The sequence below is a fragment of the Notolepis coatsorum genome (assembly GCF_963971535.1).
Source record: "Notolepis coatsorum genome assembly, chromosome: 14".
NCBI classification, from domain to species: domain Eukaryota; kingdom Metazoa; phylum Chordata; class Actinopteri; order Aulopiformes; family Paralepididae; genus Notolepis; species Notolepis coatsorum.
Window position 1 is genome coordinate 11701672 of NC_140178.1, and position 15607 is coordinate 11717278.

At 44.5% G+C, this 15607-nt stretch overlaps 1 protein-coding gene across 2 annotated transcripts in view; it reads right to left on the reverse strand.

The window, feature by feature from the left end:
- Positions 1 to 12866, reverse strand: part of LOC311239950 (ubiquitin carboxyl-terminal hydrolase 22) — a 137620-nt gene extending 124754 nt beyond the window's left edge. The window contains exons 1-2 of one of the 2 annotated variants that reach the window (XM_084328395.1): positions 12342 to 12866; positions 11328 to 11360 (exon numbers count right to left, since the gene is read on the reverse strand). In XM_084328395.1, the coding sequence (XP_084184521.1) occupies positions 11328 to 11360; positions 12342 to 12461 (153 nt within the window). In that variant the 5' untranslated portion in view covers positions 12462 to 12866. The remainder of the gene's footprint in view (positions 1 to 11327; positions 11361 to 12341) is intronic. The other variant, XM_084328396.1, reaches the window with a different exon arrangement.
- Between the last annotated feature and the right edge of the window lie 2741 nt (positions 12867 to 15607).

Sequence of the window (15607 nt, forward strand, 5' to 3'; positions counted from 1 at the left end):
CAAGGGAATCAATAAATGGAATATCTTATCTTATAGTGTAGCTAGTGTAGTATATTGTAGCTAGTGTAGTATAGCTAGTATAGTGTAGTATGGTGTAGCTAGTGGAGTGTATTAGTATAGTATAGCACAGGGTTCGAAATTAACGGGGGCTCGGGGCAAAATGCCCTTGAAAATGGACAAAATGCCCCCGAATATCAGTTAAGGGGGGCAGAAAATGCCCCCGACAGTTTACTAATTATATATATAATTATATATATGATCTACAGTGCGAGCATTTCCCTTGTATTTGGCCCTAATAATATGTGTGTGTGCGCCACCCGGAAAAATCATTTACTCGAGACGAGTGACGATTACAAAACAGCTCCGCTGTTATAATAGTCCCACATTACACAAGGCGCATAAACGTCCAATCACAGTAGCGCCCGAAAACAAAGTCACGGTACCGGCTTAGGCAAGTTATACATTCAGAATCAGACAACGCAAAAAAATCAGCCAGCCATGAAGCCCATTCATTTTTATTTTGAGCAAAAGAGAGACGAGGAGAAAGAGAGGAATCCGGCTGACATGGCTTTTGAAGTGATATTCGCACGTGTTTTTGCGGGTCCAGTCCCCACGGTATGTTGACAGAATTCGCAAAACACCTTATCGACTGAAGCATAAAAGTCATTAGGATACTGCTCTGCTCTGAATTTAGGGCTTAGTGGGGAATTTCTTCCGACGTTAACGTTAACGACGCACCGAAGCAGCTAGACCATTTCTCCGTGTTGTGTGTAACACGCAGCGGTCCCCGCCTCCTCCCTCCTTGCAACAAACGTTCCACCCAAAAACGGAATTTCTATTTCATAATGAATTAAATAATTGTATAAAGAATTTTCAATGTTCTGTCATCTAATAATATATTCCATTACCTTTCCTATCTGTATCAAAGTCAAAATGTTGGTATCATAACAACACTACAACATACAAAAGCAGCTTGACAACCGATATCCTTTGCGTTTGATTGATTGAAAACTTTATTAACAGATTGCAGAATGGGTACAATACAGTACAGCTCAATACACACAAGTTAAGGGGATGCAGACCAGAGAAAGACTTTCGTCTTGTTTACATCAGGGTCCCCCATTTTCAATTCATAGTGTGCACACGCACAGTATAATAATGCATGAGATAAATAGTTAATAAACTCTGTGTTACTTGAACAATTTTCACTGTGCTCCTAAATTTCTTTGTGTGCTCCTAAATTTTTATTTAGATTTTATTTATTAACATTTTATTTAGGAGCACATGTGCTCCTTGGGAAAAAGGTTAGCGTAGAGCCCTATATATGGAGACATTAACATTACATTATCAAACATAGGGACGAAGACTGTAAAAAAAAGTGTCAACAATGTTTTATAATCCTTATGTTAATTTTCATCATAAAAATGCAGTGCCCCCGAAATAAAAAAAAAAGCCCCCGAAAATCAATTAAGGGGGGCAAAAAAAGCCCTTGAAAAAAAATGTTAATTTCTAACCCTATAGCATAGTATAGTGTAGCTAATGTAATATAGTGTAGCAAGTAAGTAGTATAGTGTATTGTAGCATGGTGTATTATTGTAACAGTGTATTGTAGCATAGTGTATTCAATTGTAAGTGTATTGTAACAGTGTAGTAGTGTATTGTAGCATAGTGTATTGTAACAGTGTATTGTAACAGTGTAGTATAGTGTATTGTAGCATAGTGTATTGTAACAGAGTAGTATAGTGTATTGTAGCATAGTGTATTGTAACAGTGTAGTATAGTGTATTGTAGCATAGTGTATTGTAACAGTGTATTGTAACAGTGTAGTATAGTGTATTGTAGTATAGTGTATTGTAGCATAGTGTATTGTAACAGTGTAGTATAGTGTATTGTAGCATAGTGTATTGTAAGTGTATTGTAACAGTGTAGTATAGTGTATTGTAGCATAGTGTATTGTAAGTGTATTGTAAGTAACAGTGTAGCATAGTGTATTGTAGCATAGTCTATTGTAACAGTGTATTGTAACAGTGTAGTATAGTGTAGCATAGTGTATTATTGTAACAGTGTATTGTAGCATAGTGTATTGTAACAGTGTAGTATAGTGTAGTGTAGCATAGTGTATTGTAACAGTGTAGTGTAGTGTAGTGTAATGCATAGTCGAGTGACAACAGAAATAACAATGTGCTCATAATATGAAATAAAACAACATTTTCACTTGGCAAGAGAGACGGAACATTATAAAAACCCATTTCACAATGTAGGCAACTGCAGCCACTACTACTGTGTCACCGTTAGATACAGTGTTGTTATTGCGCCGCAGTAACACTAGCCCTGATATCGACCGGCCAGGGGTACGAGCCTCCTTCACATTCAGAGCCACGGGTGCGTTTGCGATGCAGTGGTGCTCCTCCTGACGCGGGGCTAGCCCTCGGGGGACGGAGCTGGCTGGCAGGCGCTGAGCCCGGAGGCTCCGTGTCCTTCATGCCGAATGGCGTAGGATAGGCGAGAGGCGTGGGGCAGGGCCAGGGAGCGCCCTAGAACGACGAGGTTCAGTTGCTATCGGCACGGTACACGCATGCAGAAGTTCAGTCACGATTAAAAAAAAAAGGGGGGGGGGGGGGGGCGACGGCCATTTGTTTAACCCCTTCACTGCCGCACTACCAAACTGTTAACCCTTTCACTGCGTCAATACACAGAAGGTTAACCCTTTCACTGCCACACTACTACAGAAGGTTAACCCTTTACTATCACACTCGGTAGTGTGATAGTAAAGGGTTAACCTTCTGTAGTAGTGTGGCAGTGAAAGGGTTGAAAACCTATATTATTTAGGAGATACAACGGAAAAGCCTGCATCCGCACTGTAGTCGTGCCTGCGGATTCACCGGGAGCGCACTTTGAGCGTTTTCCGGGAGAGAGAGCGCGTCGTCAAAGTAACCTCGCCAGGCAGCTCGAAGAGGACATGAAAAGGAGTGTGAAATTACAGCGAAATTAAAACCTTTAAAATACAGATTCAATAACAGGCTGACTGCCATTTATTTCTTTGGGGGGGGGGGGGGGGCTTGTAAACTAGGAGAGGTACAGAGTTTGGTCGTTCCCCTGTTAAGTAGCCATTGATGTTGCAAGCTCGCCCCCTCTGGAAAGCGCGAGCGGTGCAGACAAGAGGGCTGCGTGGTGTTTTTTTTTTTTTTTTTTATCTTTCTTCCCCTCCTTTTTCCCGATTTTTCTCCCATCCCACCCTTCCTGGTTGTTGCGTACTTTCCCCTACTGTTGGTCCGGGAGACCGGAGACTGTCACATGCTTTCCTCCGACGCATGTGCAGCCTGGGGCAGGCCAACCTGGCCGCGCAGGCTCTCACCGGGGAGAGTGTAGCGTGTGGGAGGCCACACTATCTCTCCTCAGTTCCAACCCTCGCTGAGCAGGTGCCCCGACCAAACTGTAGGGGTCGCTGTCCACAACGCCCAGGACCCACCCTTCAGCTTTCCCACCCCCTGATACAGCCAATTGTATCAGTGTGAGAGGCCAGCCAAGCTGATAGCAACGCCGGGAGCTGGATTCGAACAGGCGAATCCTAGTGTCTCCCGGTGTTGGTGACGAACGTAATCTCCGTGCGCCACCGGCCCCCCGGGCTGCGTGGTGGTTAGGAGTACACGGGCTACAGGGCGGTCAGGTGGCGTAGCGGAGGTTGCGTTCGTCACCAACCCCGGAGACGCTGGATTCGCCTGTTCGAATCCAGTTCACAGCTCCGGGGTTGTCACCAGCTTGGCTGGCCGTTCACACTAATACAATTGGCAGTATTAGAGGGTGGGAGAAGCTGGCGGGGTGGGTCCGGGTCGTTGTAAACAGCGACTCCTACAGTTCGGTCGGGGCGCCTGCTAAGCGCGGATAGGATCAAAGGGCGGTAGTGTGATCCTTCCACACGTTACACCCTCTCAGTGAGAGTGCGCGCTGCCAGGTGAAAAGAAGCGGTTGATTGGCTAGACGTGTGTCGGAGGAAGCATGTGATAGCCTCCACTCTCCCAGACCGACTGTGGGGGGTAAGTGCACAGCGACCAGGAAGGGGATTGGGAATTGGCATAACGACTAACATTGGGATGGGAGAAAATCGGAGGAAAAAGGAGGGGGGAAAAGATCAATAAAAATCGGACAGACGGCGTTCTAATCAATTTGCTTTTTGTTTGCAAGTCAGATTGGGAAGTCGTGCTCAGCGGGTTGAGGGAGACTAGCAAACGGTGATATTGATTTGCAATATCTTGCCATTTTGAGTCAGGAAGTGCACTGCAAAATGTATGGAGCAGCGACGGTGCAGTAAAAGCAGCTCTGCTGCACTGATGCTCTGCTACAGTGATGATGCTCTGCTACAGTGATGATGCTCTGCTACAGTGATGATGCTCTGCTACAGTGATGATGCTCTGCTACAGTGATGATGCTCTGCTACAGTGATGATGCTCTGCTACAGTGATGACGCTCTGCTACAGTGATGATGCTCTGCTACAGTGATGATGCTCTGCTACAGTGATGATGCTCTGCTACAGTGATGATGCTCTGCTACAGTGATGATGCTCTGCTACAGTGATGATGCTCTGCTACAGTGATGACGCTCTGCTACAGTGATGATGCTCTGCTACAGTGATGATGCTCTGCTACAGTGATGACGCTCTGCTACAGTGATGATGCTCTGCTACAGTGATGATGCTCTGCTACAGTGATGATGCTCTGCTACAGTGATGACGCTCTGCTACAGTGATGATGCTCTGCTACAGTGATGATGCTCTGCTACAGTGATGATGCTCTGCTACAGTGATGATGCTCTGCTACAGTGATGACGCTCTCTGCTACAGTGATGATGCTCTGCTACAGTGATGACGCTCTCTGCTACACCGATGCCCTGAATTCCCTTTGATGGTAAAGCTCACAAAATAATGGACACTGGAAAACAAACAGACTCTGAAATGTAAGAGATACCCGCCCTAGATTCAAAGCTTTTCATCTTCCAGAAAACAGTGCTCAGCCTATTATTGAATATGTATATTAAGTTTTAATTTCACTGGAATTTTGCGCTCCATTCCTTCCCTCGTTGAGCTGTCTAGAGGGATTACTTTGACGACGCTCTGCCCAAAGGGGTTTGAAACACGTTCTCCATGAATGTGCAGGCATGAGTACAGCAGAGTACAGTACAGGCATGAGTACAGTACAGGCAGCAGAGTACAGTACAGGGATGAGTACAGTACAGAGATGAGTACAGTACAGGGATGAGTACAGTACAGGCATGAGTACAGTACATGCAGCAGAGTACAGTACATGGATGAGTACAGTACAGGCAGCAAAGTACAGTACAGGGATGAGTACAGTACAGGGATGAGTACAGTACAGGGATGAGTACAGTACAGGGATGAGTACAGTACAGGGATGAGTACAGTACAGGCATGAGTACAGTACATGCAGCAGAGTACAGTACAGGGATGAGTACAGTACAGGGATGAGTACAGTACAGGCAACAGAGTACAGCACAGGGATGAGTACAGTACATGTGTACAGTGCATGCAGCAGAGTACAGTACAGGCATGAGTACAGTACAGGGATGAGTACAGACAGGCATGAATACAGTACATGCAGCAGAGTACAGTACAGGGATGAGTACAGTACAGGCTTTTCCCTAACACGCTGCAGTACTCCCTAAACAATATATATGTCCATTGTTCCCGACAGTTGCTTCTTAACGTAGGCGGTCACGGAGCGCCTCGCCCGCTGTGATGGAAATCACAGCCATCATCGCACCGGGACTCCCGTTCCACTGGTTCTCTACTAACAAGCAGGCAGGGGTGGATCCGATCGATGTCATGCAAGCTCGACCTACCCTCGATTGGGCCAAGCGAAGCCGGTCCTCTTTAGGCTGACTGACGCACACAAAGAGAAACGGGGGTTGTTTTTTAAGAGCAGTCTGAGAAAATACCGAACAAGCCCCAGAGGGATGAGTCTCTTCTCCCTTTAGGCCGCTATGAAGGCGGAGACGCACTGAAAATATCCACATGTTGGGAGTTTCCTCTCCGTCGCTCAAAGTGTTCTCTTTTTTTATATACAGCTGAAAATATAGGCTGCTCCAGGCTCAGGGAGGGAGGCAGGCGTGCGCGTGTGTGCATGTGTGTGTGTCTGCGCGTGTGTGAGAAATAGGCCCGCGCGGAGGATTGACCTTGAGCCAGAAAAACAATCACCTTTATTCAGGTTACAGGGGGGGGGGGGGAAAGAGGCATTTTTCAAAAACCTCCATCACGTGTTGCCAACAAAATGTTTCTCCACCTCCGTCGCTTTGTCCTGTTTGCATAACAGACGGACACAGAGTTCCGCGAATCACGACAGTAAACAAGACGGTAGTGTTTGGTTTGGGCAGAGAGAGAGACAGAAGGGCCCCGGGACAATGAACCTGAATTCCTCCAACATGCCACACAGCGACACAAAAGGCAAAAAGGAGCGGTGTCCCCGATTCTTCTGGGCAAACTCTGTGGCGAGTGCCAGAAGCCGATAGCCTCTAGGGGGCTGAGCCGAAACGTTCGGACCTTCGTTCGTTACGTTGGCATTCGAATCTTAATTAATGGGTTCGAACCTATGCTTTTTTATTTTTTCTATTTTTTTATTTATTTTACACAAAAAATATATATCAGAATGTGATATATCAGAATATCAGTTTCTATTTTGCGTTTACAATCATTCGAAAGTCACGCGTGAACACAGACAAAACAACACAGTCTAGTCGGGATGAGAAGGGGTCACCGTCATTATACATTATCAGGAAATGAATCAATCATGCAAAAAAGAGAGTCGAGTGACTCACACTCACCCGTCTTATTTCATAATACAACATTTCCGAATGGCCGTTTGGATTAAACCAAGTGTATGCAGTGTATCCAGCAGAACAAGTTACTTAACACTTTCTTTCAAGGCCAGCTTAAAAGTAATTTCCTCTGTGTTTCACGATGTTTGCAGAGCTGTGTGTGTTCTGTATTATAGCTGTGGAGACAATGGTGTGGCTCATTTGACAGACACTACTTGTAGTCCAACATGGAAAAAATTGTTTGTTTCTACACACTGTAGTTTGTAGTTTATTACACGCTAAACATCGCGCATTTCCAAGATAATCCAGTCTTTTTCCATAGAACGCATTGTGCAATAAACCCGAATCGTTGTGGTTGATTCCCTCAAACACTCCCAAATCAAAATGTATATAACATGTACATATGGGGGGGGGGGGGTCGTTTTAACTCAAAACTGTGATCGTGTTTGCCGAGCATGTTTTATGTCTGGTAAAACACAGAACTGTGATTGTTTGAAAAACACGTTTCAGGTTCGGTAAACTAGACATGGAATATACCTTACCTTAGCCAGAAGGTATTCCAAACAGAATAATTCCAAGTGATCGCATCGCCATCGCGATTACCAGTGTATATGTCTATACACATTTCGATGATAAAATATGCTTAGACAACAGAATTTCAAGGCGATCAATGTGAATCTGTTCAAGCAGGAGGAGCCCTTACCAAAAAAGTTTTATAAAAGTTAGACGTGTATCCACGCCAATGCAATTCCAGTTCGGACAGACGATACTGCCACCTGGTTATATTCGATCTGCATTGCAATTCCAATGTATACAAAAGAGCCAGGTACGGCTAGAATGATCCGGATGATGATTTAGAACAGGGATCAGAGGGAAAAAAACCAAAGGATCTAAAAACGAGTTTACTCGTTATTGGCGCTCAGCGCTTGTCGGCCAATAACGAGTATACTCGTGATTGGCACTGAATGTGTTAACGTTACACAGGTATGTTATGCACGTTAATTAAGCTATGCAGAGTGCAGTCCTTTAGCTTGCTAACGCCAACTAGGGATGGGTACCGAATTCGGTACTTTTGAGGTACCGAACAGAAACACGTCGGTACTACCAAGTATCGATTAAAGTGAGATACCGAGAGAGAGAAAAAAATTACCTTTTTTCTTTTCATGTCAACGTTCACACGCACAATATCTGCTTACCTAGGATTTGACTTGATTCAACAACAAAGCAGTCGGAGCAATAGCAAGCCGAAAACGGTCGAAATTGTAGTTATTTGAAGTTTGGATTTTTTTATTCACGACGGTAGGTAAATAAAATTTCTTGAGACTAAAGTACCGAAAAAAGGTACCGTTGGGTACCGGTACCCATCCCTAACGCCAACAAAGATGTTTCAACAAATGTATTCACAAAATGGATTACCATCCAAACGTTATTGAAGCCTCCTGTGACCAGTAACTAGGTACTACTACTCTTAACACTTTGAGTGCCAGCCACGCGTTGTCGTTAGTTCATGCCGACCGTTGAGTGCCGCCAACGCTATAGCGTTTGTTTGACGTATTTTTTTATTATTGGCGATTTGAATTCATATTTCATCAATCGAGCCTCAGGTTAGTGTTGCAGACTCTCTCTGAGCTCAATTGGGAAGATACCGCCCCCTATGGTCTCTCCCTGTGTAACTGCACCCCTTTAGTTTAGACTGATGGGGGGGGGGGGGCCAGTTTCCTCATTTTACTTTTCCGTCAAGCCAACTGAAGAATCCATTGTGATCGCCGGCCCGGAAAACGCGTGGATTATGTATTTACAGTACCCAACGCTGAATCAATAAACGCAATCGATATTTGGAATGGTGATCAGGAATTGGAATAATCTTTTTGGATAACATCTGATCTGAGGTAAGGAATTTATTTTACCAGTCTTAGGATAATCAGAGCTATTTTCACAGAGATATCAGCGTTTACCCTATGCGTGTGTGTGTGTGTATGCGATCAGGAAATGAGAGAATCGATATTTCAGCCCGCTTCTATAGCGTACATAAGTACACATATACTATCGATAATCTAGCGTTTATTTGAAAACTATTCATAAATAGGCAGAAAAATTACAACGTTTGTGTATGCCAGAATATTCCAGCAAATGCCGATTATCACGGAATCTTTATATTTTCCTTGAAAACGAGGGCTTTTCAAAATGCTATAAAACGGAAATGAAGCGATTAAAAAACAATCCGTTTTGACAATGTTGACTGCAAACAAGGTCATTGATAAACAACGGGCAGATTAGACACATAGCCATAATTTAAGACAGAGATTATGCGTTCACAGCGCTATCATTGAAGTGGGTGGTGGCATTCTGAACGATGCTTTACCATGTTAACAAGTGGCACTGATAGTGTTAATATCCGCAACAATATGCGCATATGCGCTACATAATGCGTAAATGTGCGCTTACTGCGCTATGTGCCTAGAGTAAAGACTCGACAGTACTAAACCAGAAAAATTATTTAGGAGCCATTTTTTTTGCACGATTAAAAACGAAGGTTCGAACATTGGTTCCAAAAACCCTGGCGAAGTTCGAAGCACAAAAACAGGCTTGGGGGACAAGTCTAATCATAGATATCTATAGAACACTAGATAGCTTAAGGCGGAGTCACCAGCGTCACTGAACCGCCGCCATCTTGCTCCAGTTAGCCTTGAGTGAGAGTGAGTGAGCTGCACAGACAAAAATACTCATAACTCGCTGAAATAGACGGATTTACAAACGGGTTGGTTTGCTATAAACATCAAAGATGTAGTTATGATACTGCATTACTTATAAAAAAAAATTAAGATGTTTTTTTTTTACAAACCGCTTGAATCATAGCCACGTTAATAATGCTTGTAATAAACCAAACCGTTTGTAAAACCGTCAATATTTCAGCGAGTTATGAGTATTTTTGTCTGTGCAGCTCACTCACTCTCACTCAAGGCTAACTGGAGCAAGATGGCGGCGGTTCAGTGATGTCGCTCTCCATTGGCCGGCAGCGCGGGCAAGCTATCTAGTGTTCTATATATATCTATGGGTCTAATAGCCTTGTGCCGAGCTAGCACTGATCAGCGGGTAGATCAGCTCACACCCACCTGTATGACACAAAAATATTTTACAAAATTATTATTCAAAAAGGTGCTGTATGTGGTATTTGTTTGTTTGTTCAAATAAGTGGTCAGCCGCCATCACCGTCTATACTGGTATAGTGTGTCTGGTCAGTAACACAGGTCTCCCCGTCCCTCCGCTCTGCAGTAAACGGAAAATACCATCTTTATCCAATCGGGAGAGAGAACTCCGTGCTGCAAAAATAAGAAATAAAAAAACTAATTTTAAGCAAATATGTGATCGCAACAAGTAAGATAATCAAAGTAAGCTAATTTGGCTTGGCAAGATTTCTTGAGATAAGCGCAAATATCTAGGGTTCCCTCTCCCGATTGGATAAAGTGGGAGCGGAATATCCGAACATTTATTTTGTGTTTACTGCAGAGCGGAGGACTGGGAGACCCATGTTACTGACCAGACACTCTACATCAGTGATGGCTGTCGGAATGTAGAGCTATTGAACAAATATTTTAACAAAGAAATACCACTTTTAATCACCTTTAACCCTTTCACTACCACACTACAGATGGTTAACCTTCTGTATTGTCGCAGTGAAAGGGTTAACCGTATGTATTGTCGCAGTGATAGGTTAACCCCTTTGTCGGGTGGTAGTGACAGGGTTAAAATGCGGAAAAGCCAGCCCACAGAGGCACACGACTAACCCCATGTCCTGTAAACGAACGGACGGGTCGAGTCGTATCCATCTGGACGGACAGACACAATAACAACCGGGTGTGTGTTTGGAATCCGGCTGAACCGGCCGCTTCCCGCCCTGTTTCCCTCTCTCTGCGCTCCTGGGCTGGCAGAGCTGCCTGGGAACCTCAGCTCCTGGGTTGCCGGTTACCTTTGGGAGCTGCCATTCCCGCTGTGCAGGCAGAAGGGCTTCAAAGGAGGCGAGCGATAATTACTTTCTAAGAAAGACTCTCAGACCGAGGAGGGGAAAAAGGGGGAAAAAAAGGAAAAGTAAACCGTGATGATGATGACGTACAGGGAGAGTACAAGTGGGCGTCGCTTTAAACACCGGGAGACGGTCCCGCATCAGCCCGGTTGCTTTTCACAAGCCTCTTTGCGGTCAAACGCATCAGACGCATGAATCCGGACCGCCGTGCCGGTTATCAACGCTGCCTGCTGCCAATCCGTCGACTGTAAATAAAAACAATACGACGCGGCAGAGGCTAGGCCACTCACTTCCTATCAAATAAACGAGGAGCGTCTGATTATCAAACCAGTGAATGGAATGACTTTGAGGGATGTAAGTGGGGGGGGGGGGGGAGAGAGAGAGAGAGCGAGAGAGAGAGAGAGCCTTTGGTTTGACTGGTTTACTCATCTGAACTCTACTTCGGTCAGTGCAAGGAGGAGGAGGGGTGCTTCAACTCACCAGTGTCATCCATCCCGCATCGTTCTGAAGGACCTATTTTTAACCACAATGAAATAAAAAATGTATGACACTTGTAAGATGCGTTGGGATGATCGGTGCCAAAGTACACATGGACTACAAACATGACGTGCAAAACATACTGTCGAGGAGGTAACACATTGATTACACAGTTTGTCGGGTCTTTCATAAAAACAAGTTGCACATGGGGACACATGACGGATAAACGAGAGACGACACAGTACACCTTGATCAAAGGGGAGAGACTAGTAGTGCATGGTATGAGGCTGAGCCAATGACACTCATACCATACCAGTTAAACTGTCCAAGGGGGTTACAGCTCAGTGTGTAGATGTGGCTATTTGGAGGATATGGTGTGTGTGTGTGTGTGTGTGACGAGGAGGATATGAAATGAGCGCACACAGACAAAAGGCAGGAAAGTGTCAGGGCTGACGCCCCAGCTTTCAAACTCACACACGAGTCAATGGGATGGGATGAGATGCCGGGGGAAGGAAAAACACTCGTTTCCAAAGCTAATGTACTCCTCCTGTGTTGCTGCTTGCTCTGCTCTACTCACTGCACCACCATACTAGTAGTAACACGACAGCTCAGCTGGTATAGCCTGACCCAACACCACCAAAACCAGTTATGTTAGCCAAGCTTATAGCTAAAGAAGTTAGCAGGCTGGACAGGCAGCAGCAGAGATGATGATGATGGTAGTTGCAGGAGGAGGAACATACTTGGGTCTCAGGCTAAAGCTAGTGGCAGCACTACTACTACTACTGCTGCAACACAAACTCAGCTTTTGATTGAAAACTTTATTAACAGATTGCAGAATGGGTACAGAGCTCAATACACACAATTGTTCACCGAGAATGAGAGCTCTGTATTTTAATAACTCCTGCTCTGTGTCTGAGCAAATGTGTTTATTTTTTTTACATATATATATATATATGAGCCGTTTTTCTGAAGCTAACGTTACAGGTTCCTGTGTGGTGTTTTCCCCGTGTGTTTTACCTTCCGCCTCCTGGTCTCAGCGGTCCCACTCCACACAAAGCACTGGTATATGACTCGCAGGTTCTGCTTCCAGTTATCCACCTTGTAGCCGTTCACATGGGAGCACCCGGCCGGACTCATGACAGGAGATGCAACATTCAGGTCCGGCTGGTTGTCTGTTTAGTTTGTGTTAGTTTGTGTGTTAAGTGATGGTGAAGACGGTGGTGGTCCTGGCTCTGGAGGAGGGAGGAGGTAGCGGGGCTAAGCTAACAGCTAACGAGCTAAAGCTAGCGGCGAACTGCTACTACTATGTGTCGAGAAATGGTTTCCGTTTGGGAAACGGGACAGAAGCAGCAGCAGCAGCGATATCCAAAATCGGACATCTGACAAGCTCGTTTTTCTCCTTTTTTTGGATTAGCTAGCTATGCGTTTGTTCACACGGCCGCTACGAAGACACCTCGCGAACAATATTCCTGTCACTGTTTTGACATTTGCCTGTTCCTTTTTCTGCCCCACTTCTTCTTCTTCTTCCACTCTCTCTCTCTCTCTCTCTCTCTCTTTCTCTCACACGGTTGGGTTGTTAGCTATAGCTGTCTCTTTGTAGCTAGCAGCCTGCTAACACAGGGAGAGCCACGGGCCGCGCAGAGCCCGCCCACCGGAAGCGCTGATTTGCCGACACAAAGAGGTGACGTCACGACGGCGTTGACGTCAGGTGGGGTGCGCGTGTTTTTAACACAGGTAGATCCCGCGTTTCATTCGTTTCATTCGTTTTATTTTGTTTCGTACATGGGGGGGGGGGTACAGTTAATCTTTGCACAATATCACCAACATCTTTTTTTTTTTTTTTTTTTTTATATACATGCTACACCCATGGGCCGAAAAGGATCAGGATGAAGAAAATGTTTCCTGCCCCCCTTTCCAAACTTGATTGATTGATTGATTGATTGATTGATTGATTGATTGATTGAATGAATGAATGAATGAATGAATGAATGAATGAATGAATGAATGAAAACTTTATTAACAGATTGCAGAATGGGTACAGTGCAGTACAGCTCAATACATACAATTGTTAAGGGGATGCAGACCAGAGAAAGACTTTCGTCTTGTTTCCACCAGGGTCCCCCATTTCCAATTCATCGTAATTCATTGATTGATTGAAAAGTTTATTAACAGATTGCAGAATGGGTACAGTACAGTACAGCTCAATACAATTGTTAAGGGGATGCAGACCAGAGAAAGACTTTCGTCTTGTTTACATCAGGGTCCCCCATTTTCAATTCATCATAACATATATGACACACACGACATACAGATAGACAGTACTGCTACATCTATACATTTATGACATACCAGATTTGCAAATACAGTATACTGTTTGTGATACAAAAAGTGTCCAGAAAAAGAGTGTATATACATTTGACGTAGAAACTGTACATTGGAGGAGGTTGGGTAGGTGGGGTGGGGTTGGGGGGGGGGGGCTGTACATTGGAGGTGGGGGGGGGGGGTTGGGTAGGGGACACACACTGTACACTGTACATTGGAATACTGACAAAGCCATACATGGTCATTTACTGTACAACTGGGTTAGGACATTTGTAGGGGCCAGTTTCGAAATGCAGTCTCCCGTAGGTGTTCTTTGAGAGTGTTTTTGAAAGTGGGTAGTGATTCACATTCCTTTACAGCTTTTATGACTATACATTTATGACATACCAGATCTACAAATACAGTACCGTTTGTGATACAAGAAGAAGAGTCTAAAAAAGAGAGTATATACATTTGACGAAGAAACTGTACATTTAACATAATGGTCAGCTCAAGTGCACCTTTTACAGCTTCATATCATATAATAATATAATAATAATCATTACCATAATTATGATAACAATAATAATAATGATAATATGACCATGACTAATAATAACAATAATAACGGTAATAATAATCATATTACTAGATACCAATAAATAAATAAACAAACAAAAAAACTGCGTCACGAGCCTCAGATGCATGGAAAAGAGAGAAAAATAAATAAAATCAGATACAGCGTCGAGTTGTGATTTTCAGCGTGACGTTTTCCCCCCCCCCAAACAACAAAACTCCTCCCACCCGAGGGAGCCCGGGGTTCAATTCTGGCCCGACACCCGGGTCACTCCCCCATTGCAGCAAGAACATGGTTCCGATTGGTGCGAACGTGTGTCCCTTTCTTAAAAAGGAGGCGTTGTCGCTGAGAAATGCAACGTCGCTATTGGTTGGTCGTACCTGTTTCAATCAGATTTGTCAGATGTACCGTCGCGTGCCGCCTTTCCGGTTGTCCATCAGTGTGTCTTGACTGTCCTCCTGTGTTTGAAGTTATAACCAGACATGTCTTGAGCTTTGCATGTAGGTTACACTGAGCTAGTTGCGCGACAAACAAAGTGTTGTATTGTTGATCCATGGTGGTGAGGTGACTGACATGGCCAAATACTTCAGCTCTTACACGAAAGAAAGACTGACATCTGGTGGTTGTCCGTGGCATTGTACTCAAGTCCAGTGCCAGATTAATATGAAGTTGACACTACTAGAAGATTACTTTATTGTCAATGTACACAAGGCAACTGAAAGGTGTCTTTTTGCATATCCCTCCTAGTTACACAGTCCTCATATCCCTCCTAGTTAAGAACAAGAGTTGACAAGAACAAGTTACAGGTTGAAAAATCCCTCAGCTCGGAACTCGGCAGAATCTGCACCTGGCTCGCTGATAACAAACGATCATTACACCTTGGTAAAACAGAGTCCATTTTCTGCGGATCAAAAAACGAACACAGCAAGACCGACGGCTTCTCAGTTACAGTGGGTGACAATATTGTCACAAGGAAAGATGAAATTACATACCTGGGACCCTGGGTTCCATCCTAGAGGAAAATCTTTCATGTGACAAAATGACATCCAATGTAATAAAAAAAAGTCAACCAACAAACTAGATTCTTGTACCGGATCTCCTCTCTGGTAAACAAGAAAGAATACCCTGAAGACTCTGGCAGGAGCACTCATTCAAGGGTACTACGACTATGCTTGCACCTCATGGTACCAAAGCACCTCAAAGGCGCTAAAAACAAGATTACAAACATCACAAAACAAACTGGTCAGTGGTCAGACTACTGCTTGACCTTACTCCTAAAACCCACCTCACACCTGCCCACTTTGACAACCTAGGATGGCTTAGAGTAGACGACAGGGTGAGCAGCTTCAAGTACCTGGGGGTCCACATCTCAGAGGACCTGACATGGACAACACACATAGACTCA